The sequence below is a fragment of the Pieris napi genome, chromosome 8 (assembly GCF_905475465.1).
Source record: "Pieris napi chromosome 8, ilPieNapi1.2, whole genome shotgun sequence".
Lineage (NCBI taxonomy): Eukaryota > Metazoa > Arthropoda > Insecta > Lepidoptera > Pieridae > Pieris > Pieris napi.
In genome coordinates, this window is record NC_062241.1 from 3,546,084 (window position 1) to 3,569,417 (window position 23,334).

At 31.9% G+C, this 23,334-nt stretch overlaps 3 protein-coding genes across 5 annotated transcripts in view; 1 reads left to right on the forward strand and 2 right to left on the reverse strand.

Annotated features, from left to right (window-relative positions):
* The window catches only part of LOC125051797 (paired box protein Pax-6-like), a 45,443-nt gene extending 41,563 nt beyond the window's left edge, over window positions 1-3,880 (forward strand). For 2 of the 3 annotated variants that reach the window (XM_047652353.1, XM_047652355.1), the window contains exons 7-10: window positions 2,001-2,083; window positions 2,852-3,039; window positions 3,173-3,360; window positions 3,701-3,880. In XM_047652353.1, coding sequence (XP_047508309.1) covers window positions 2,001-2,083; window positions 2,852-3,039; window positions 3,173-3,360; window positions 3,701-3,789 — 548 coding nt within the window. In that variant the 3' untranslated portion in view covers window positions 3,790-3,880. The remainder of the gene's footprint in view (window positions 1-2,000; window positions 2,084-2,851; window positions 3,040-3,172; window positions 3,361-3,700) is intronic. The other variant, XM_047652354.1, reaches the window with a different exon arrangement.
* Window positions 3,881-6,606: 2,726 nt separating this feature from the next.
* LOC125051601 lies at window positions 6,607-13,431 on the reverse strand. The gene is made up of 7 exons (XM_047652038.1): window positions 13,284-13,431; window positions 12,986-13,067; window positions 12,550-12,669; window positions 12,320-12,457; window positions 12,023-12,137; window positions 11,182-11,370; window positions 6,607-7,805 (listed from the first exon to the last, which is right to left on the reverse strand). Exons 2-7 carry the CDS (start codon window positions 13,043-13,045, stop codon window positions 6,805-6,807), a joined length of 1,623 nt encoding a protein of 540 aa, XP_047507994.1. The 5' UTR covers window positions 13,046-13,067; window positions 13,284-13,431; the 3' UTR covers window positions 6,607-6,804.
* A 5,513-nt stretch (window positions 13,432-18,944) lies between these two features.
* LOC125051530 (protein mini spindles) overlaps window positions 18,945-23,334 on the reverse strand; it is a 41,697-nt gene continuing 37,307 nt past the window's right edge. The window contains exons 35-37 of the mRNA XM_047651911.1: window positions 22,621-22,685; window positions 21,794-21,928; window positions 18,945-20,954 (exon numbers count right to left, since the gene is read on the reverse strand). Coding sequence (XP_047507867.1) covers window positions 20,859-20,954; window positions 21,794-21,928; window positions 22,621-22,685 — 296 coding nt within the window. The 3' untranslated portion in view covers window positions 18,945-20,858. The remainder of the gene's footprint in view (window positions 20,955-21,793; window positions 21,929-22,620; window positions 22,686-23,334) is intronic.

The window sequence follows — 23,334 nt, forward strand, 5'->3', positions numbered from 1 at the left end:
GGCATCAAGAATACCGCACTGAATCTTCTGACTTCCTATTTACACGGAAGAACTCAGAAGGTTGAAGTGAATGGTAAGAGGTCCTCTGGGTCGGCAGTAGATATGGGGGTACCACAGGGCTCAATTCTTGGCCCTTTCCTCTTTCTTGTTTATATAAATGATCTACCTTTCATGGTAGAGAGAAAACATCAGATAGTTTTGTTTGCTGATGACACGTCCTTGATTTTTAAAATCAAACGACAAATAACAAATTTTGACGATGTGAACAATGCTCTGTCTTCGATTGTCCATTGGTTTAGTATGAATAACCTTCTACTTAATGCAAAAAAGACAAAATGCATTAAATTTTGTGCAAAAAATGCAAGGGTTATGGATACTAGACCAATTATAAACGGTGAGGAATTGAATCTGGATGATACAACTGTATTTCTCGGAATCACCATGGATTCAAAACTTCAGTGGTCCCCTCATATTAACGGATTGGCGAAGAGACTTAGTTCTGCAGCCTACGCGGTTAAAAAAATTCGCTCACTAACTGATGTCGATACAGCTAGACTTGTTTATTTTAGTTACTTTCATAGCTTAATGACTTATGGCTTATTATTATGGGGTCATGCTGCTGATGTCGAAACTATTTTCATCCTGCAGAAGAGGGCTATTCGTGCAATCTATAATTTAAAATGTAGGGAATCTCTTAGAGATAAATTCAAGGAAGTTAATATACTCACCTTTCCCTCGCAATATATTTATGGAAATATTATGTATGTTTACAAAAATAGTGATAAGTTTACTAGAATAGAACATACGCACAATGCTAATACACGGAACAAACGCAGGCTGCAATTTCCCCGTACTAGACTATCTAAAGTTAGTAATTCTTTTTTGGGGAAAGGGATACTCTTCTTTAATAAAATCCCAGAGGCTCTTTTATCACTGCCTTACAATAAATTTAAGAAATGTATTAAAGAAAAGCTGTGTAAAAAGGCTTACTATAAAGTCAACGATTATTTAGTTGATAAAAGGGCCTGGGACTAGTGCTAGACAGGCTACTTCTAATTAATTTGCGATATTTGTTTTAATAAGTGTTGTTTGATGATTTGCTGTTTTAAAAGAGTACCGAGAGTTTTTTACGCCGGCTTTTTCTCTCGGCCTACCCCCTCTGTCTTCTTTGCCGATGAGTAGGGATGCCTTCAAATTTAATGACGTGGAATAAGTGATACATGTATCTTATGTTCCATAATAAACATATTTTATTTTTTTTATTTTTATTTTTAATCATCTTGTGGTTTTCTGTCTAACGGTGCTGATTGACTTGAGCATTAATTTGTAACAGAAAATCCAGCATTCGCCGTTTTTATATTTGTCGAACTAAACAACGAGCCGAGCCAAGCATAGAGCCAAACATTGCTATGAACATTTTCATGAGCATTCTAGTGAACGCTCTAGTTGATGCTCGTCTAAAATATATTCTTCACGAAGATGTCAGACTTGACGGTCGAGTGTGCTCCATTTATACTCATTGGTTATTTAAAAAGAAATTGAAATAGAAAATGTGGTAAACTAATCTGTTTCATCATAGAAGTGTTAGAAGACGATGACCGAAGCTTGGCTCGGCATAAAGCTCGAAGCAATGCTCGCTAGAATGCTAGCCAGAACGCTCGATAGAATGCTTGCTAAAATGTTCTCGTATTTTTCTATGATGTAACATATGCTCATTACAAGTGAATGTTCAAGTTTATCAGCACCTTTACAGTTAGTTACGAAATAGACTTTTGTCTATTTCCGTCAAATTGTACTTACGCTCTCACGAAAAGAGACGTTGAAAACGATGAAGTGTTTGTTACAATTGTGTTATTGGACTGATTTGGTCAGTCTCTAGGTTATAGCATAATGCTCTCTCTCTTTACTAATTGAATCAAATTCATTTTTTAAACACTCCGGTGTTAGTGAACTAAATAAATATGGCAAAACTGATCTAATTCGTTTAATTTTCTTTCAAGAATTCGAAAGAACACACTACCCTGATGTATTCGCACGAGAGAGACTTGCGGCCAAAATTGGTCTTCCTGAAGCTAGAATACAGGTAAGATGCTAATAATGACAATTCATATTTTATATTCTGTATAATATTTGATTGCCGTCTGCAATAAACTTAGTAATTTTTAAATATAATAATAATAAAAATCCCGTTTAACTTCCAATCATGACAATAAAATAATATACAGCTTAGATTTTTTGTTACATTTTATAGGTTTAGTATATACGGTTTTTATACGTTATTTTATCTTGTTATCCTATATATCCTAGCTACCTTCATTACCGTCGATCGTAACCCCTTCACGGGTAAAAACCTCTATAAGAAAAACAATAATAAAAACCTCTGGCTATCTTTTTCCTTTCGCTTCCTGCTACCGCTTCTATTTCTTCTATCAACCTTTTTTTGGGGCGCCCTCTTCTTCTTCTTTCCTTGGTCCTTTCCATATAGTTGTCTACCTTTTATCTATATATCTTGCTATAATTTTGCCCATAATTTTTTAAATAGATATCTCCGATTTCGAGAAAACGGCCCTAAAGAGTTTAATGTAGACGGCTAGTAGTATGGCTGACTTACGTTTCTAAACATAACATACTACAATGTTTACTTTTTTTAAGCGGCTTGATTATCCATTTTGGCATTTTATTTATTATTTCACTAACACCCATTAGAATAGTCAGCCGGATCTAGTCGAAAAAATATCACAAAATTTTATATTTATCGAAACATTCAGGCAAAATCTAATCTATGTTACTAATCAACAAAGTCGAAATCAAGTCCGCGTCCCGCGTTTTGTTAACCTAACCCGACATTAAGGTGTGGTTCTCGAATCGTCGCGCGAAGTGGCGTCGAGAGGAGAAGATCCGCAGCCAACGTCGGAGCCCCGAGTGCTACGGGGCCCCGCAGGTCCCCGCTCCTCCCGCCCCACCACTGCCTGCTCCCGCGCCACACCATCACACGCATCACACGCCTTATCAACCGCAGGTCAACGTTGACACTTACAGGTATGTTTTTGCTTTCCTTAGTACTTTACTTACGACTAACATGTGTTTAATGTTCTCTATACTTGTTGTGTAAAGTTTATATCTTCGGTAGCATCCATTGAGACTACTTAACATGTTTTACGACTATCTACAGCCCACTGACTCCAATGGGATACGGCGCAAGTAGTGGAATGGTGTCAGACGCGTCGGTCTGTGAGGGAAGCGAAGCTGATCTATGCAAGAGCGGATTCCTAGGTTATCCCCGTTATGAGCTTGGCTACCGACAGCCGCATCCGTATATGAACCATGGTTACCAGCATGAACCAGCGTCTCCCCCACCAGGTAATTTAATTGCTTATAAAACTTCTTTATCTTTGGTATAACTATTAACTATACAATAATAATTATTTATAAGGTCAGATTAACATCTTTACAAGTCGTTTTCGAAAAAAAAATATTTATCCATGTAAACCATTTTACCTTGGTTTTCAATATATATTGCGGACGACTGACGGACAGGGGTAAAGGGGACTATTTATAGCACCAGACGAACTGTGCGTTTAGGGGAGACGTCACATTATATTCTGATGCTTCGATATGTTCATAGATATGCTATATTTTTTACAGTTTAAGAATGAAAACCTTATAAAAGTTAAATTAACAGGTTTTTGTTATTTTATAGAATTGGGCGGTCTTTTAGGTGCAGGAGTTTCGGTTCCATTGGCGGTGCCAGGTCAAGACTCTCAACAGTACTGGTCGCGTCTGCAGTGACCCTGGTGGAACTAGACATACATCCAACAAATAAAACATTCAGGCACTGATTCAGGGAATTACCCTAATCGTTTATAAGATTAATAATTCCGAAGTTCGAAATAACAAATTATGAAGTAATAAATCATGAGCTGTTTCAAGGATGTCATAAAAACTTCATTATGTTGTTTCCTGATTCTGAAATGGAGACGATCAGGGCTCCTGATTTTGTGCCTGACTGAAGCAAGATATTTGAAGCGATTTTTACCATTTCAACTACCAATAACATTTAATAGTCTCAACATCGCTATTTATCAATTAATATAGAACAGAAATAAACAGTATGATCAATGTTATCTTGACTTATGATGCCTCGAGTTTTCAACATGATTAAACAATTCGAATTCCTTGTAATTACTATTGTTACCAACAGCGCTTGTAAAAATATGGCTTAATATTCGTTGTGTATGTTTATGCCATGTAATTTTATAAATATAGAATAAGATCTGTATAAATTAAATTCTTTGTTTGGATATAAACTGTAGATTGTCGGTTTCAATTTAGTTTAAGTTTGTTATTTCAGATCAAACTCCAGATACGCATCAAGGTGTAATTAATCTATATACCAAATATCTGTCACAAATCGATAATAAGCGCACACATTTTATTTTACGTAGTTGGGGCCTCGGTGGCTTCACATTGAGTCCGCCCCTGTATTCCATAGAATAAAGAATTTACATATCCAGTAGCACGAAACAACAAAGAGCACAAATAAAGGCTCAAATTGTATTTATGTAAATTATTCTAATTAGTCTACATTTAATAGGTGTCAGTAATTTTTAAATAATTTATTTTGGACCTCAAAGCCTTTAAGGTGAACAATATTTGTTAGTGATTTATTTTAAGGGAATCGCAAAACTGTAGATTAGGCCTATTAACCGTGTAGGCGATTTTATTTGGCTCTTAGATTCAGAGATAAGTCCAAGTACGAACTATATCTTTTATCTTGAGACCACATCAGACATGGGACTAAGGGTAAGATTGAGAAAAGAGACTTGACAAAATGTTTTCGATTTTTATAACCGGAAGTCATGCGCTAAGTTTCCGAACCTCACTCATTATCTTGAGTTTTAGTTTAAATATTACTCGTATTAGCTAATTCTTATTTTGATGTGAAACATCTATAGCCGCACGTAAAACCGATTTCTGGCGTGGCGACGCATGCCGCCCCGCCCTGCTATATGATGGTATATACTATATATATTCAGTCTATATGCAGTAGTGTGTACGGTGTGTGTATTTCGAAGTCAGTGATTAAACGAATTAAGTCAGAATTTGAAATAAATTCGTAAATTTTTGTGATTAATGAAAATTATTCAATAAATAGTCATCGTTATCTGGAAAAAATCGTAATATTTTATTTTATTTTTAGTTCCTATCACAATCTGTTCTTTTCTGCTTTTCATATTACTTTTACAAAATAATGTCGATGTTTCAAATCTGCCAGGCGTCCCATGACGGCTCACATTTTTTTTTCTACCTGCATATATCCAAAGTTGTATCTTTGTCACTTATTTTTCATCAATATTCTGTACCTACTTGTATTCTGTGTCTGTATTTACATTAACATCGTAGCATACCTTACATGGTCAGCTTTTTAAAATAAATCGTCAATGTATATAAATAAAACACCTGTGTTAAAATTAAATGCTTTCCCTTTTTTGAGCTAATTGGCTTGCTTAGAACCTCAAATCTGCACCGCCATAGACGTCTATCTTCGAATGTTGCTAATCAATATGTTGTACCAACATTTAATTAGGTGTAGATAATGTGTATTATTTTAGTATCAAAATATACTTACATAAAGTAGCTGTATTCGAAGATAGCCTAGATTTGACAGTAGTAGAATAAACCCCCCATGGTACAAAGTAGGCGTTTTCTATATCCCATAGGTTCGAGTTTATTTTTATATATGTATATATATTTGTTACGCTTTGAAGGCCACAAAAAAGATCAGTGAAACCTTGTAATACATAAAAGTAAGTTTAACCAGTGTAGCTAATTTGACTTCATTTCACACTATTAATCAATCTATGACTTGATTATTTGACCGTGCCATGGCTTTGTTACGCTTGTCTAAATTACTCTTATTTATATATTCCAAGAGTGAAACAGACTAAAATGTCTGTACTTAGTTATTAAACTTACCATTTTGAAGATACATCAACTTAGCATTATTTTAAGCTTCATCTCGCCACAAGTAGTAATCAGTCCATTAAAAGTAAGATAGTGTACAAATATCAATTATTTAGGTAATTAATTTCGAATTTATTAATTGTAAACTTATAGATACTTACGATATTGTGAATAATTGTGTGATGTCGATGAAACGTTTTATTAATTGCATTATATTACATTTTTGGATAACGTTCGTTTTTTTATTCTGATCCTTTAATCCTTTCAAAAATCATAATACAAGTTTAATGTTTATGTGATAATAGTAAATTATAGATGATCCAGTCCATTTGAGTGCAATTAATTATATAATTGTAACGTTGTATGTTTTTTACAAAGACAGGTATCAATAATAGTTTGTTGAATATTTATTCACTATTTTAAATTGTGTAAGTCTTTTTGGTATCTCATTAGATGCAAAAATAGCATTAAATGCGTAGGAATAGCGTAGTCCACATGAAGATCGATTTGAAAATATAGGTTGGATGCCTACTGACGGTGGACGACAAATTCTAAATTAAATATTGGCCATGTCTTATATTATATTTATTACCATAAACACATTTACAAAAAATATCGAGGTAATTGTTTGTTTTAAAAAAAAATTTACACAAAAAAAAAAAACAATTGATCTTCAAGAATCAATATAACCTAAAATAATACCTATTATTTTTGGTTTATACACAATAGTGTGAAATTGCTATCATTATATGAACTTAAAGTAAGCGTATATAATCTAATAATTCTCATTTGTAATTCAGTCAACAATATAACCTAAATAACTATCATATACGATATACATCATAAGTTTTCGTTGAGTATTGCGTCGATATCATTTAAAATGTCTTTATCGTTTTCTTTATTCACACTTTTCCGGCAACTGGCGACAACATCTGGTACATTTTTAACTAAGTCTAATTCTAAGTCCGCAATAGTTATTTCATTATCTTCGGGTTCATCGCACAAGTCTACCACATCAACGGGTTCACCAATATTCGTCGATTCAACGTCTATTATGTCGCTATCACATGTTTTATCGTCGGATAAATCAACACTTATAATTTGGACATCCGTATCAGAGTCTTCACATTTGCTGGACTCATCAATATCTTTGCTTTCACTAATAGATTTATTAGAACTTCTACTTCTAATGAGTCGTGGCTTAGAAGTCTGTTCGGCGATCTTGATTCTTTTAAATTCATAACAATTGTCTACCAATTCATCCGCTTGCATCACAGACATGTCGCTCTGTTCTGATAATGTCCTTTTTCGGCTGACCACTTCCGCTTTTTTAGCCTCGGATTTCTGGGTCTGACTTGGCTGTGTTGGTGCACTTTTATCTAGTTTCTTATAAACTATGGAATTGTTCCTAACTAATTTGATGATTTTATTACCCGCCGTGGTAATTGCTTCGTGAGAAGAGAGTTTCCTCTTCCTATTTAATGTGAGCGTGATTGGTGTCGGTTGTATGACTGTGTCTGACACTTTTTTCTTTGCTCTTATTTCGTCTAGAGACAATACTTTAAAGTCTAGGGAGGTTCGCATGTCGCCGGCTGTTTGTTTACCTGCGATTTCATCGAGGGAGATTTTATCGTATTTGGTAGACAAATTGGCTCGAACTTTTTTACGCTCCTTTGTAATGTCTATAGCGTCGTAATTGTAGTAAGCTGCGGATTCGGCTTGGATCTTTTCGAGGAGCAAGAGCTCTTGCGACTTAGTCCTCGCTATTTTGGCAGGGTCGTCTGCTTCCGGGACGTCGGCCTTAGTCGGAGTGGAGGAGGGCGCACTCTCGTTGTCTGATTCTGTAAGAACACACCAAGTGATCGTGAGAAGACGCTCTTAAAGCGTAAAATGATTTTAGTAATTAAATTTGAAACGACCGCGCTAACTTGGTGTGTTCCTGTTCGCATCTGAAACGGACTTAGGGGTGGACGGTCAAAAATAATTACAAAAACCATAATACGAAACGTATTTATTTGCTCGTTGATAAATAACACAATATCAGTAAAACAAAGCCAGAGTACATCCTCGGATATTTGTTAGTTAAATCAAAGTGCTTACACGCCTTACTAAAATTAGAGAAACTCTTACAATTGTAACGCTAATATTAAAATAACAACGATTCCATAAGAATTAAACAATAAACTTGGAGCCCCTAGGCGGTGTTGGAAGCTAAGTGCCCTAGTTGCCCAATTAGTATAACAAAAGAAAACCTTCTAAGAATCAACTTGTACTAGGTGAACAAGGCGTAATCGAGTACTGGAGTCTGTATATCGTTAGTGTAGCAAAACAACTTTACAAAGATATTTTACAAACAACCGAAGCAGACTCTCTGAGACACTATCCGAGCCTTCACCGTGCAAACATATATCAACAATATTGACTGCAATAATACATAATAATACGTTTGCGTAAAGTACATTTTAAAAACTCTTAACGAATTTCGTTACAAAATCTTAAATCTATGATACAATAAAAATGAAAACTTTCCTTTAGTATTTGAGTAAAGTCGATACACAATTTAAAAGTATCGAAATTAAATTTTCTATAGTAAAAAGCAGTCTTACCCTTCGAATTTCCGATAAAGAACGCCTAATAAAATCAAAATAAAACAAAACATGTACGTGGGTACATATAAACGGCGATGAATATTAAATCCTATATTTCTCTTGGCATTAGTCACCGTTTTCGTAATTTTAAAACAAAATACCTGTATGACATAAAACTAAACAGGCACAAGCGAAACTAAATTTCAGCTGTCGCGTTAATAATAATTTTTCATTTTGTACTCAAATTATTCTCTTTACTTAGGAAAGGTTCTTATTTAGACCTATTTAAAAAATAATCCGGTTGACTTAAAACATATTAAATACCTAACACTTGCGAAATAATTTTATCCTTAGGCTTCTAAACAAGAAACAATCCTAAACTAAAAAACAAATATTACAACCTCAAAAGACACAATTTGAATCCTATTTTTTTTAATCACTCCTAATTCTAACCTCCACCGATTAAAACTATTTTTATTCCCTTTAAATATGTTTAAAATAATTAGATAAATAAAATGACTAGGCGTACCGTGGACCCTAACGATTTTTTTCCATTTGTTACAACCATTCTGTTTCGAACTGATATAGGAACTTTTCTGTCAGTGCAAAACAAAACATATATTGAAACAATTAATTAGCTAATCAGACTAAGGTGCTTTTAGAACGGCTGCCGAGCGAGCGCCCAATGCTAATCTATCCTATACTCGGTAATACATTTTCTTAAGCACAAATTTAATTTCGTAATAGTAGTCACAGTATCATCATCAATACAAACATCAATTCACAAAGTAGTCCGATCGGACTTAGAATATATTGCACTGCAATGCAGCGCTGTGACCTCTATCCGCCTAACTACTTATAAACGCTCAGTGCGAAATATAAACTTTTATAAGACGCGACCCTTAACTCCTCTACATTAAACGCATCAAGCATTTTTTTTTTTTTTTTCATTTCACCTATATTAATGAGTTATAGTATCGTGTATATATATTTTTATTTCCATACTATGTACTTTATTAGACAAAGATTACATCGACGTCTAAGATGGTAATACATTTCAAATGAACCCACACATAAATACATTTGAAATATATGCGTGTTACATTAAAAACTAGAAAAAAAAAAGCGAGTTAATATATTCCTCTAATAGATATAATTAGCTAAGATATGAACGAGAATACACTCTCTAAATTATTGCACATACAAAAATACCGACCTAGCTAATTAATTTAATCGGTCGGACTCGAGAGAGAGCTAATATAATTTAAATAGTTTAATATTAAAGGAAAATTTAAATAAAATCTAGCAACAAACGCTCGCCGCTGCGCTAAATAAATAAGGTAGATGAACAAATCGATTTAAAACAAACAAAAGCCACTGTTGGCTCAATAAAGTCAACTTTAAGACGAGCCAATTTGGATTTCATAAATAATCGAAAAATCTGGATATCTATTAACAATCAGATCCGATAGTAGAACAACTGAAACCTCCAATTATTTCTTAGCCCAAACTCAAGAAAACTGTTACCTCTAGTTAAAGTTACGTATATTATGCCAAATTCTAAACAATGAATTGCTCTTAATAGCGGCGAATTGTGTCGCATTTTATAAATAAACCTGTCTTTAGAACATGTGAAAACACTGAATTGGTAAACGCTTATAGTGAAACTAAAATACTTGAAAACAAAAACCTTGCCGTATACCTTTATAGAGATATAATATATCTTTGCACACGTTTATAAATCTATAAAATTGTAAATAAAACCTTTAAATAAATGAACTCTAAATACTTGGCGTAAAATCGTGACTATTTTGACATTCCAAGCGTTAATTCTATTTACCTTCGCCACAATTTATATATTAGTGAGCGAATTTTACATTAGCTTAACCCATTTAACCGCCTAACTTAACGGCGTCTAATAATAGTCAGTTTGGGTAACTGTTATAAGTCACATCAAAGTTTAAATTATTTTATATGAAATTTGATTAACATGACTATCGATAACGCATCGATAAGCACAAATTAATATAAAATGTAAATTATACCCAACTCCTCACGTCAAGTCTTGGACAATTTGCTTTAACGCTTAAATAATGCTAAATCTTTGACAATTATTATGCCACGTATAAGGTTTAGTTGGAATTCATGGAATAGCTAAGTTTCTATGATAAACGTTAGTTTTTATGATTAACGTATGTTATGAAAACTATGAAAAAATAGGTGTTATATTAAAGACTATTAATAATAAAAAATAAAAGAATTAAGATTGGGATTAGAGATGACTTTTTATATCTCAAAAAGTTACCTTTTTAAATGGCTTGTCAATATCTCTACTTTGTTGTGTCTTAATTTAATTCCACACCGATTACACTTTTGCATTTCACATCTCATTTCGGTATATGAAATCAACATATTAAACTTAAAAACAATATTTTACCTCACAAAGTCATATAATGAAAGCTATGTGATGTTTCAAATTCTTAGCAAAGAGGCTGCACGGACGAAAGCCTTAGGTAATTCCATAATCCAACTAAACTCAACCGAAAGCATTAAGCATTTCAATGGCGAAAATAAAAATGTGTGAATCGCAAATTGTCCAAGTCTCAGGGATTTCAATAGAGCCGCATACCTTCCTCGAAGTTAACGACGAGTGGATCGACGGGTAACGGGGCGTAGGCTTCGTGTGGGGCGTGGGCCACTGCATGGGCGTGGGCGTGAGCGTGGGCGTGGGCGTGAGGGTGGCCGTGGGACACTACTCGTCGCCCACCCATCAGTTCGGGAGATGCTGGAAGCACGCCCAAGATGGCAGAGTCCAGCACTGAAGAGAAAGAAACTTACTGTTACTATTTTTTACAAATGACCTACGGTGATAAATAATATGAATAATTAAAAAATGTGGGCTTGCAATGACTAAATTGAATTTGGCTGCAAAAGTATGATAATACTATATTCCTTACATAATCAGTTTTAAAAACACATTGATAAAATGCAAAATACCACTCATTAACTAATAATGATTAGTTGACAACATTAATTACTTAATTACTTTACTGTGTATCATAATAATATTATACACTTTAAACCTTAATAATTATTTCTCCATCACAATAAACAGAGTATTGTTAAAACAATAATGTAATGAAAATATAATTTTAAGGAATTGAAGCAAAGATTGAAATTAATATAACATGGTCCTCATTACTTACTACAATTACATTACTTTGGGTCATAATTTTTTTAATTAATTTGTACCCAGAGGAATAAATCCACATTGGTTTGTAAACTCAAACTCAAAATAACTTTATTCATATTGGTTACCTAGCAAGTACATTTATGGACGTCAACAGAAAAGATGTTAAATCAAGTTGATCAACTAAAATGAAACTAGTAAGAAAAAGATAAATTTTAAAAGAACTTCCAATAAAAAACAACAAAGTCTATGGCCTTTTTTGCAGAGGAAAATGTCTTACCCTGTCGCTGTGGCCACAAAAGTGGTACAGAGGCTGGAGGTGGCACATTGGGAGTAGGTACTCCAGTGATGGCCTGTTCAGCACTTGCCTCAGGAATGCTGCTTGTAGAGGGGCTCTGAAAATTATTATATAATGTTTACAATTAGGCCTAATTAAAATAAATCCAGAAATCTAAACTATATAGAAATATACCTAACGCCTAAAGGTATTCAAAGACTGCTACAGAATGTGGTGATTCATGTGAAAATTTGTTTTTAGTAGTAGTAACTTAGTGCTGAAAACTTGTAGATAACTTACTGTAGGAATAGGGCCAGCCTGGCTTGGAGCTATGCCATCGGTGCGGGCATCTGGATTCTTGTGCATGAATGGGCAGTGCTTCTTACGACAACCACCTGGTTGGTTTTCCCAGTAACATGGTATTTGCTTGCGATTTTTCTATAACATTAAGATTGTGAGTTCAGTCCTTGTCCATGTTAAATAAAAAATATGAAAAAAAATCTGTGAGTTATAAAGTTAAAAAAACTTACCCTCAGTTCCATGTGCCTTAGTTTACAATGTTTGTCCAGGCATTTTCCCTGCTGCCATGCCGAGCACATTGTCTCACAACCAAGAGCCGATGGCTCATGGCGAAACACACAGTTGTCACCCTGTACCCAAACATTCAATTTAATTTACTAACTTGCCTGTATTCTACATATACCTAGTTGTTCAAAATTATGCAACCTATTATCACTCATAAAGGAAAAGAAAACTAGATAAGATTACAATAAGGATTAAATTAATAACTGATAAACGAATGTAAGGGAAAAACCGTTCTAAAAATTAATTGGATGTGGTTTATAGCTATTTTATGTTCGTAAATCGTACGCATGGTGTTATCTTACTTTGTTTTGTAGAAATGTAGTTAATGCAAAAAACTAAACTTACTACAGAAAATATATTAAATAAATACTAAAAACTTACCTTAGTACATGTAGAATAGTAATAAAAGTAACAGTCGTTAAATTTTCTCGGCGACTCCATTCCTTCTTCTTGAAGCCAGGGTCTGAACAGAAATAATCTATATGTTATAACTTATCGTAAACACTTAATTAATATTCAAGTCTTACAATATTAATATTAAGCAAAAATTATTTCCATACAGTACAAGGTTCTTTAATAACAAATTAAAACGAAACTGACACATTGTGGGACACATCGCGGCTTAAACATTTTGCACTAAAACTCCTCTTACAACAGAATTCAGTTAATATTTACTCACCGTATTAAAAGTAAACTAAAAATTAATTAAATTAAGAACACAATATTTCACAACAACCCTATCTATTACGAAATAATAAATTAACGTCAATATTAAGAGAAATTGTTGCAGTTATGAGATATGGCGGACATGTGGCGGAAAACCAACCATAGAGTGCATTCCTATAATGAAACCAACTTTCATTATAAATGTAGACTCAAATAAATGCTCTGTGGTAACTGGTAACTCCACTGTCTATTAAGTCTACAGCGCTTCTCAAAGTTTATGCGAGAGAACTTGTACAAAATAATAATTGTTAATTAAATAAATTATTAAAAAATAATTTGTTGAAGTAATTATAACGAATTTTTGAATTGAAACAGTTTATGATAATATGAAGGAAGGACTTCTACGATATCTTGTACGTTATGAATTATAAGTTTGAAATAATTGAATCGAAAGAGAGAGATACGGACGGTAAGAAATTGGTTGGAAAGAATATATGACAGAAGAAGCCTAAACTGCTGTAAAATACAAAGGAAAAAACAGTAAGAGAGAAAGGAATTTCACATACCTCACACATTGTACTATTGTTTTTAAGAAATGTGGACGCATTTTAACTGAATCCTTTCAAGGATCTTCAGAGCACTGCGATAATCAACGATCTTATTGGAGATAACGAGACTACTGTTCGAAGGCTACAACACGACTGACTACTCCCTGCTTTTAGCGAAACCTTCCTCTTGCGCAGGGTCATTGTTACATTTTCAATCCTATTTTTTGCGCGAGTACGTGAATGTGAGAGAAAGAGATAGGAGAAAGGGTGAGATACCCTCATACCTTATTATTCCATTCAATGTTCTATTATTTCATCTAAAAAACGCACACAGTATAACTAATTTTAATGTAATAATATAAAACATATTTTAATAACATTAAACTATATTATTTTACCATGATTTTATATGTCTGGCAATTTTTTTTTACATTATTTTGTGGATGTACATCATAATATACCTACCGATTCTTTTACATTGGTTATTAATTCAACCAAATATATTTGATTGATAAGTAGTGTTAGTTAAGTTTGTAGTGTAAATTATGAAAATTTATGTAATTACATATTTCATTACTACTTTTTTATATTATATTATAAATGTTCACAATGATTATTATTAAAATTGTAAAAAGCGTATTAAATATCTACTGAATAAGAATTTTATATTGTGATAACACAATTATTTATTGTATGCAGTTTCGCGTGATACTTTGCGACATATTACCACAGCTGTAGAGTTAATATAAAATAAAAACACACTAGTATTTATTTAATGTAACCTGCTTTTAAGTGAGAACGAAAAAAAATTATTGACATATTGTGTCGTTTGTCAACCTATGTTGGAGTAGAGATACTGTTGACCTATTACAATCCAACGGAACACACATCGTTTTGCTTTTCAGACATTCTTAAAGCAGATCTATTATATAACTTATTTGGGTCTTAGTTTTTAATACCGGTGCTTTAAGTTCCTAGAAATCGGCTAAATATAAAACTCGACTAAAGCCGTTCGTTCACGTGTAATCTCTATACCCAATAATTCCTTTGTTTTAGCGAATCTTTTGTTTAATTGCTTATGATACCCAAATTGCTAAAATAAAGAGCAATTCTAAAGCATTTCAATATAATAAAATAATATAGATATCTTTCTCAGAACTATTTTTTTTAATTACGCATTATGAAGAGATAACAGACTAAGTGTGTTCACAACCTGAAGCCAGGCAGTTATCGTACCAGGGCCGTAAAATTATCGTATATATGATCCATATACGATAAATTATCGTAGTCAGGAAAATGGCTAAAAATACTTTAAAAAATCATATGAAACGTGAAAATAAAATGTTGCAAACGATTTATAGTTTAAATCTTTTAAACTTGTGTTTTTCAAATTGAAAAAAAATAATAATAATTCAATCTCTTCCGTCAAAGAGGAACGAAAATACGCAATATTTTCTCGTTGAACAATATGGTGTTCGCTCTAAGTGATATACCTATTGTCCGTAAAAGTCGCATATTATTTTTATCATTTAAAATTCGTTAGGTATTAAAATGTTATCGAAGACTTCCAAATCTACGTCACCATACAAATCGTGAATTTTAAGGCTGTGCATTCTGATGCGTTTTTGTGTTTGTACATTAACGCTTTGTTCATCTGCTGTAGTTGCCTTGTGACAGCATAAGTTCCTAATACAAAAATAAGCCAATAGATGGCACTGACACTAAAAACTGTAATTGTTATTGGGCTATCTGTGTAATCATCAATTTTTTTTATCAGACTGGAAATTATCGTACAATCTGCGTACGATAGTCATGTACCATCGTACATCGTACGTTGTTATGAAATTATCGCAAATGTACGATAATTATCGTACGGTTGTGAACCCTGTGACTAACACGGTTAACGGATCTAGAATGATTTTCAATTATTTGAGGCGGATTCTGGGAACGGGTTATTATCATACTGCTGCATGCATGTTTGATTTTTACTACCTTAGAAAATAATACTTCTATAATATGTAGTAGGAAGTAAAATAAATGCATTAAATATTTAGACTGAAAGATATAAATATTTACTAGATTTAGAATATGTGGTAGACCTATTTTTTTATTGTTTAGCATACTCATTTAGTGTTTCAGTGACGAACATAAGTGAGCTATGTCGCTTAAGTTTTAGCGATTAGTATTAGTAATTAGTATTATGTATTAAATGACAAGATAAAAACCGCAAAATTATGACGCCATTAACGATATTGTTTTTTCAGAAATCTTAATCGTATTAGAACATTCTATTCTTTTAAAATTTTTGCTAATGAGTTATGTTACCGAATTAGGTATACAGCAATTAATATACATATTATTAATAATTTCATTAATCTTAATTTAAGAATTAATTAATTTCCCATTGGCCATACTGATATAATATATAAAAACAACTCATTAAACACAAAAAATACGAATAAAGTTCTGACAGTGCTAATAATTCAGTCAAGAATCGAGACATCCTAATATATTAAGCAAAGTACAATATATACAAAACAAAAAAATCCAATACAACATGTTCATGGGCTTTGTAACTTTCAAACATTCAATTTTCATCCGGTTTACACGGTTAAACTCTTCCCTAAAATTAAAGAACCTAATTAAATAATGGTTTCGAATCGACAATATATATCCATAATATTCGGATAATAGTCTAGTCGACAAGTTGAAAATGGTACAAAATAGAGATACTACTCTTAAAACTATGTGCGATAGCTCATTGGATCCGGAATGACGTCTAGAAAAATGTGCCAAAAGCGTGTATTAGCACATAAAAAATTGCAAAAGTTATAAACAATTAAAGATGAAAAAAAATGGCATTTCGATTTTAGCCAATATTTAACAAACTATTAATATTTAAGAAATTTCAAAAAAGATTATGAAAGAGGAGGAAATTTCCAATAAAAAACTCTTAGCTCCCGGAACTCTATTTCCATTATTTATAATTTTAATTTAACCCTGAAAATAGGTCTGCGCGTAACATTTTTAGGATTCGCGCGTGGCGTCATAAGCGACTACGGCACATTAATTAATTTATTTAGGTATTGAATAATTTCTTTAAATTTGAAAAAATTATGGTGTGTTCTGAACACTATAATTAATTTATTCGCGTTGGAAATTTTACTTAAAGTTAATTTTTCAACAAGTTAAACAATTGATAACTAACGAAATTTTCTCGAACTACCGTCTTATTTGTAATGAAAAAAAATGTTTAAATAATGGTCGTAAAAAAATTTCGCTTAAGAGGTTCTACTTTCTTACATTCATATTTAACAAGATCGTGTCATAAAAGTTAATAAAATATTTATACTTTGATTATAACAATTTTTTTACTTAAACAAAAACTAAAGAAAGGCTCTACGAAGCGAATTTTTTTTACGACCATTATTTAAACATTTTTTTTCACTTACACGCTTTTGGCACATTTTTCTAGACGTCATTCCGGATCCAATGAGCTATCCGCACATAATTTTAAGAGCAGTATCTCTATTTTGTACCATTTTCAACTTGTCGACTAGACTATAATGGCGTTTTAAATTGTAAAAAAAGTCAGTAATGAAAAAGTATTGAGATATATATTGGTCGTCAAATATTTATGTGTACAAATAATATATAACTAAATTTAATTTGTGTAAACTAAGGAAAACATATGAATCTAAGTACTCAAAGACAAATGAACGAATGACTTAATTTAAAAAAAAACGTCAAATCGATTAGTCTTACTGAATCATTCCAGATAATTCTGTCATTCTTATAATAATTTTGTTGTGTTTCCGATAGAAACGGCGTAATAAAATCAAAAATTAAATTCAGCTAATCTATAACAGGACATTCATTGACTGTTAGGCAGTACGAAGTTCGCCGGGTCGGTTCCAAATAAACGAAAATAAGTAATAGACTATTAAACTTTTATTTATCTATTATAAATAAAAATGTCTGTGATGAAATTATGTGTATTACTATAATTCTTTATAAATTAATTTTAAAGCTCAAACAGAATTTTTAAAGTTACAGGAGAAAGATAAAACCTTATTGAAGGCTGGCTTAAAATAATACAGAATTAGGTCTGATGGTTTTTTAGTATAAGCTTCTAACTCATTTTTGGATAAACCTTTTCAGTCTTATATTTCTTAATTTAGCACCCATTTTTTATCTTCACTGGTTAATTACGTTCCAAGAAATCAGCTACCAATAAAACTTGAACCGACTAAGCCGTTTCAAATGAGATTATAATCGCATTGTTCCGTAGATCTTTTGTTTAGCTCTATGATAAGCGAATTGCTAAAATAAAAATCGATTCTAAAGCATTATCTACGTTAAATTTAAGTGGTTTGCCGACTGTACCTATGTTTTAAATGTCTCTGTAATTAATAAACGTATCGCCATAATTTTTGAATTGCGATTATTTAATAAAATAGACATTTGTAGAACTTTATAGATATACTGAATAGTACCTATTATAATCTAATGATTTATGTTTATGGTAATCCATAAACATAACAAATTGGCACTACCACATCTGGTCTATTATATTTTTATACCCTTTTCAAGAATATTTACGAATGCATTACGTTCCACGAATTTAACTACCAATAAAAGTCGAACCGACTCAGCCGTTTCACGTAAAACCTAAAATTGTCTTTGTGGATCTTGGGTTAAAAAGAAGATACCCATATAACCGTCCCAAAGCACAACGCGGGGATATCTGATATATTCAGTTATTCTCACTCCTGTTTAAAATGTTTTTTTATTTCGCGCAACCAATTTATTGAAGCCCTATTTCTATAATGATTAATAAGAACTAAAATTCATAGTTCCATTTTATATTTTACATTTTATTATAGGGTTACACGATACCTGCGTTAGTATTATACTTAACACCATGTTCAATTTAACAATCTAACATACATATAAAATGTATGAGACTTGTACTGTAAGTATGATAGTAAATTCTCTAGGTATTTAGTCTGAAACAAAAATTATTAATCATATAGAGATGAATAAAAGAAGACTAGTGTTGTATGAATTTATTTAAATATTACAGAAATCATGATCTTATAATTTACATAAAACAAATAAATGCTCACAATAATAATTATTAAGTTCATAAAAAGCGTATTAAATATAAAGGAGAAAACCGCAAAAATATATCATAATTAACGATATCATTTTTAAAGAACTTCTAATTGCTGTAGAAAATATAAAGCTCTCAATGTTACCTATATCCAATTACGGTTATATTCTAATTACCATTTTGGTATATTTTACTAATGGCAATATTAATTTACTACTATCACTATACATGTTATTAATTAATTACTCGATTAGAATTGCTTTTCGCTAAATTGAATCGTGATTATAGAGAGATATAGGCCATAATTTATACGTAAAAAAATACAACACTAATATTTGACAGTGGTGAAAACTCAGTCAATAATATAATAATCATAACCTAAAACGAGAACAAGTAGTAAGAAAACATTAAATACATATTTAAATATCTCATAGTATAGTGGCAAACATAAATACGTTATAACTAGAAAAATTGTTATTTAATAATGGGGACACGTTAAAGAATTTGTATGGTTATTATAATAAAATATTTTTTATTACGAGAACTATAAGCCAATACTTTAGGAATGTTCGATTTATTATAGTGAAATGGATAATGCCTCATCGCAGCTAAATTTTACTAACAAATCTACCCGATGACTGCTACAAATGATAAAATGAGTATTTCGCAAAATTTCGTTTCAAATCCCGAGTATAGAAGGTAGAACTAGGAATATATAATACGTACGTACTCCCGTGCGTATACGTTAGGTGCACGTAAACTACAGCGTATACGTGCGTACGCTTTGTTCGTAGTTCTATACTCGAGACGTGAAACCTTGCCAGTCTTATGCGTTCGACAGTCCAACATAAATTATACTATCACACTGTATGTATGTCATGGATTCGCGATGCAACCTACAAACTACAGAATCTTCCAGATTCAAACTCATCTACGCTACACTATACACACAGTCTGCTAGTCATAAGTAATATCAATCGTAATTTTCAATATGACGAAGACTACGTTGACATACAAAAATAATACACTAATTAGCTATAGTATATATTCGTTTATAGGCGATTAAAATGGATCATGAAATTAACGTCTAAAATAAAATTTAATATTAATAAATGACAATACTAGTACTAGGGTTCACACACGTGCAAAACTCGTGTAAATCTTATTGTAAAGAACAAAAACACAATTCCTCAACAATTTAAATTTATAACAGTTAGAATGACTTAAAGCATTAAGTAATTTTGAGATTTAACTGTTGTATGTGCATTTTTAATATAAAACACTGGTTAACACATAGCAACATTCGTAAATAACAGCAAATTATTAAAACTTTATCCCCACCAATCAATATGGCAACATTAAAATTTTGTTGCCAATTGTAAAAAAAAAACAAATTATATTCACATTATGAAATAATAGATTCAATAAATATTAAAAAACCAGGAAATGACATTTCAAATTGTAATTTGGTGAGGATTTCAACGTATCGAAGCTACACCCCAATTACCCTGATAACACGTTTTCTAATATTGTCACTTTATTCTAAGGGTACACTACGGACGTACGACCAGCATTAGGAACTAAAAGCGTGATTAATGCCGAGATTTTGACTCATACACGAACGATTTAATTTCGCAATACAACCGACAATTTTAGAAAATACTGGTACGTGTAGGAAACAACCATTATACAAGTTTTGGGACCAAATCAATGGTCAAAATGACAGTGCGAATACGACTTAATATGTCGAAATTAGTGGGTATACCATGAGCTTCACAACAGGAATACATTGTAAAATGCACTTTAATTCTTAAGCAATAAAGATACAATCTCAAATGTTACCTGTTATGAGGCTCATGCTATAGTGGGTCACGTATGAGTGAGATAATAGATGCCGTAATACGTATGTGCGAGTGAGAGAGCCTTATCTTTTAGACGAGCTCTTGATTTGTTGCAATTTAAGTCGTAGAGCATCTACAGAAGCTTCGTGTCTCTGGGGCATTGTCTGTGTCGAATGTAACTGTAAAATAAATATACAATGTATGACTTTTTAATTAAAAAAACACAATGTTTTCTTGATAATTTCAGCACAAAAAACTAAGTTTACTAAGATTCGGATCATCATTATCAAAGGACAATTTTTCCATATTAGCTGTATTTAAATTACACAGTATTCGTGAAACTTTTTGAAGTTATACTTCTTTAGGTGCGTTATGAAAAATTGATGAGAGTGAAGTTTTACGATGCGCGCGCACCGTCACACAAAATTAACAGAATGAAGTTGCCTACGGAAGATGCTACGGCATTGGACATAATTTAAAAACAACATTCGAATAATAATAGAATTTATGTTACACTTAATGTAAGAGAATAATAATAAATATTTATTTATTTAATTTTTCAAATGTAAACTGAACTTTATTGACTATAATGACTCCTTTTCCAGACTTAGATTATTGAATTGTAATTAATTATTTGCATGCAATCAAAAACTATTTTTAATAATTCCAAAGAAGTATAACTTCTTACGCGCGTACATAAGTACATGCACCCTTTTTTTAAGCTATATTTCATTCCACACAGTATAAAGTCATAGATAATTAACCAAATTTAACTTTGGTTTATATTTGTATGGAACACGAATAAATCAAATTTATTAATGAATATGGAATAATATTTTTAGTTTTTGTAGTTTCTTAACTTAAATTCTACTGAATGTAACCTTAATTAATGTAATAAATTGTTACATACAATACTAAGGTCATTTCCTAATGAATAAAAAATTCCACCCCTTTCCTTTATTCGCCAATAAAACACTATGCTTTTTATTCTTAATTCCCATTAGTACTTTTGACTTACCTCCAATTGTGGGTCGATACTGTGTGTTCTAGGTAACGTGTTGTCGTTGATGGAGTCAGCGAACGCCCGATTATCACCCACGGGTGTACGCGGCTGAGATGATGGACTAGACTCGACTTTCAGGCCAGCTTTCATCTGTAATTAATTTTATTAGTGGTTAACGTGCAAAAATGACAGAAAAGTTGTAATTGATTATATATAGTATAGGGGATTTAAACGATTTAAGAAATATCTATCTATCTATCTTAAATGAAACATCCAACATTTTCAAAAGAACGAACGAACATTTACCGAAATAAAAAATAGATATTTTAATCAAATAACATTTACACATAGTATTGTCTTTTATTGACATAACTTTTACACATTTAAAGAAAACACTTTTTTACCGGATTGCAGTTATGTATTATTATAAATACTTTTTCACATTCAACACCTTTTGTATTCAGTCACCGTGATCATGCACGCTGTAAAGCACGCGAAACGGCGAAAAAATTTAAAATTATGTAAAAAAATAATTGTAAATTTATAATAATACATAACTTAAATCCGGTAAAAAAGTGTTTTCTTTATATCATTTATATATATATATATATATATATATATACATCCTCCAAATTGTTTATTTAATACCATATATTAACTAAAATTATATACAATGTGTGGGCACTTTACCTATTTATGTAAAAACAAATTATTTGAGCCCCAGCTCTTTCGTAACTTATATGATAATAAATTAAATACTAATCTAATAATCAATAATATAGAACTCTTTAATCACCAAGTTTTTTTTACAAAAGGTATGAAAGGAGCTAAACCGTAAATACCTGTAGCGCTCGAAGCCTTTCCAAGAAGTCGTTGGGTGATTTTTCATCGTTTTCGTTTGTCACATCTGTAACGTTTTACAAGTAAAAATTAAGATTATTTAAATAATTACACATCTCATCATCATTCGGTTTGCGGGTAGGCCGAGAATTGAATATCGAGTCCACACAAAATAACAAAAAAAAGATAGTAGGAAAATACACAATCAAAAGTAAACATTGAGCTGAATCAGGAGAAGATATATCATAGGAAAACGTTTAAAAAAAACGTAAAATTAAATTAAAAAATCTGCCTCATTGAAGAAATCTAGTGCAAGTGAACAAAGATTCGACAATTTCCTTTTTTAAAAGATTTAAAAAAAAATTAAAAAAAAAAAATATCTTTACTTGTGCGGTTTTTACTGTTTGTTATGAAAAGGGCCGCAATTATCACTCGCCTTAAAACCACTTTTAATGTGAGCACCGCACTTAATAAAATATATACATTCACTAACAAATAAAATTTATGTATAGACTCAGATGTTCAGACTGGTATTGGAATTGAAAAAAGTGCCCGGCCAAAAAGTAGTAAAGTAGATGATCAGCCTTCTTTGCCTAACACACGTCGTCATATTTTTGCCGGGAATTGAACCTACGACCTCAGTATAAGAGCTCGCTGGAAAACACTGCTCTTTACCATATATATAATCCAATTTAGGCAAATATTTAAATCTAGCA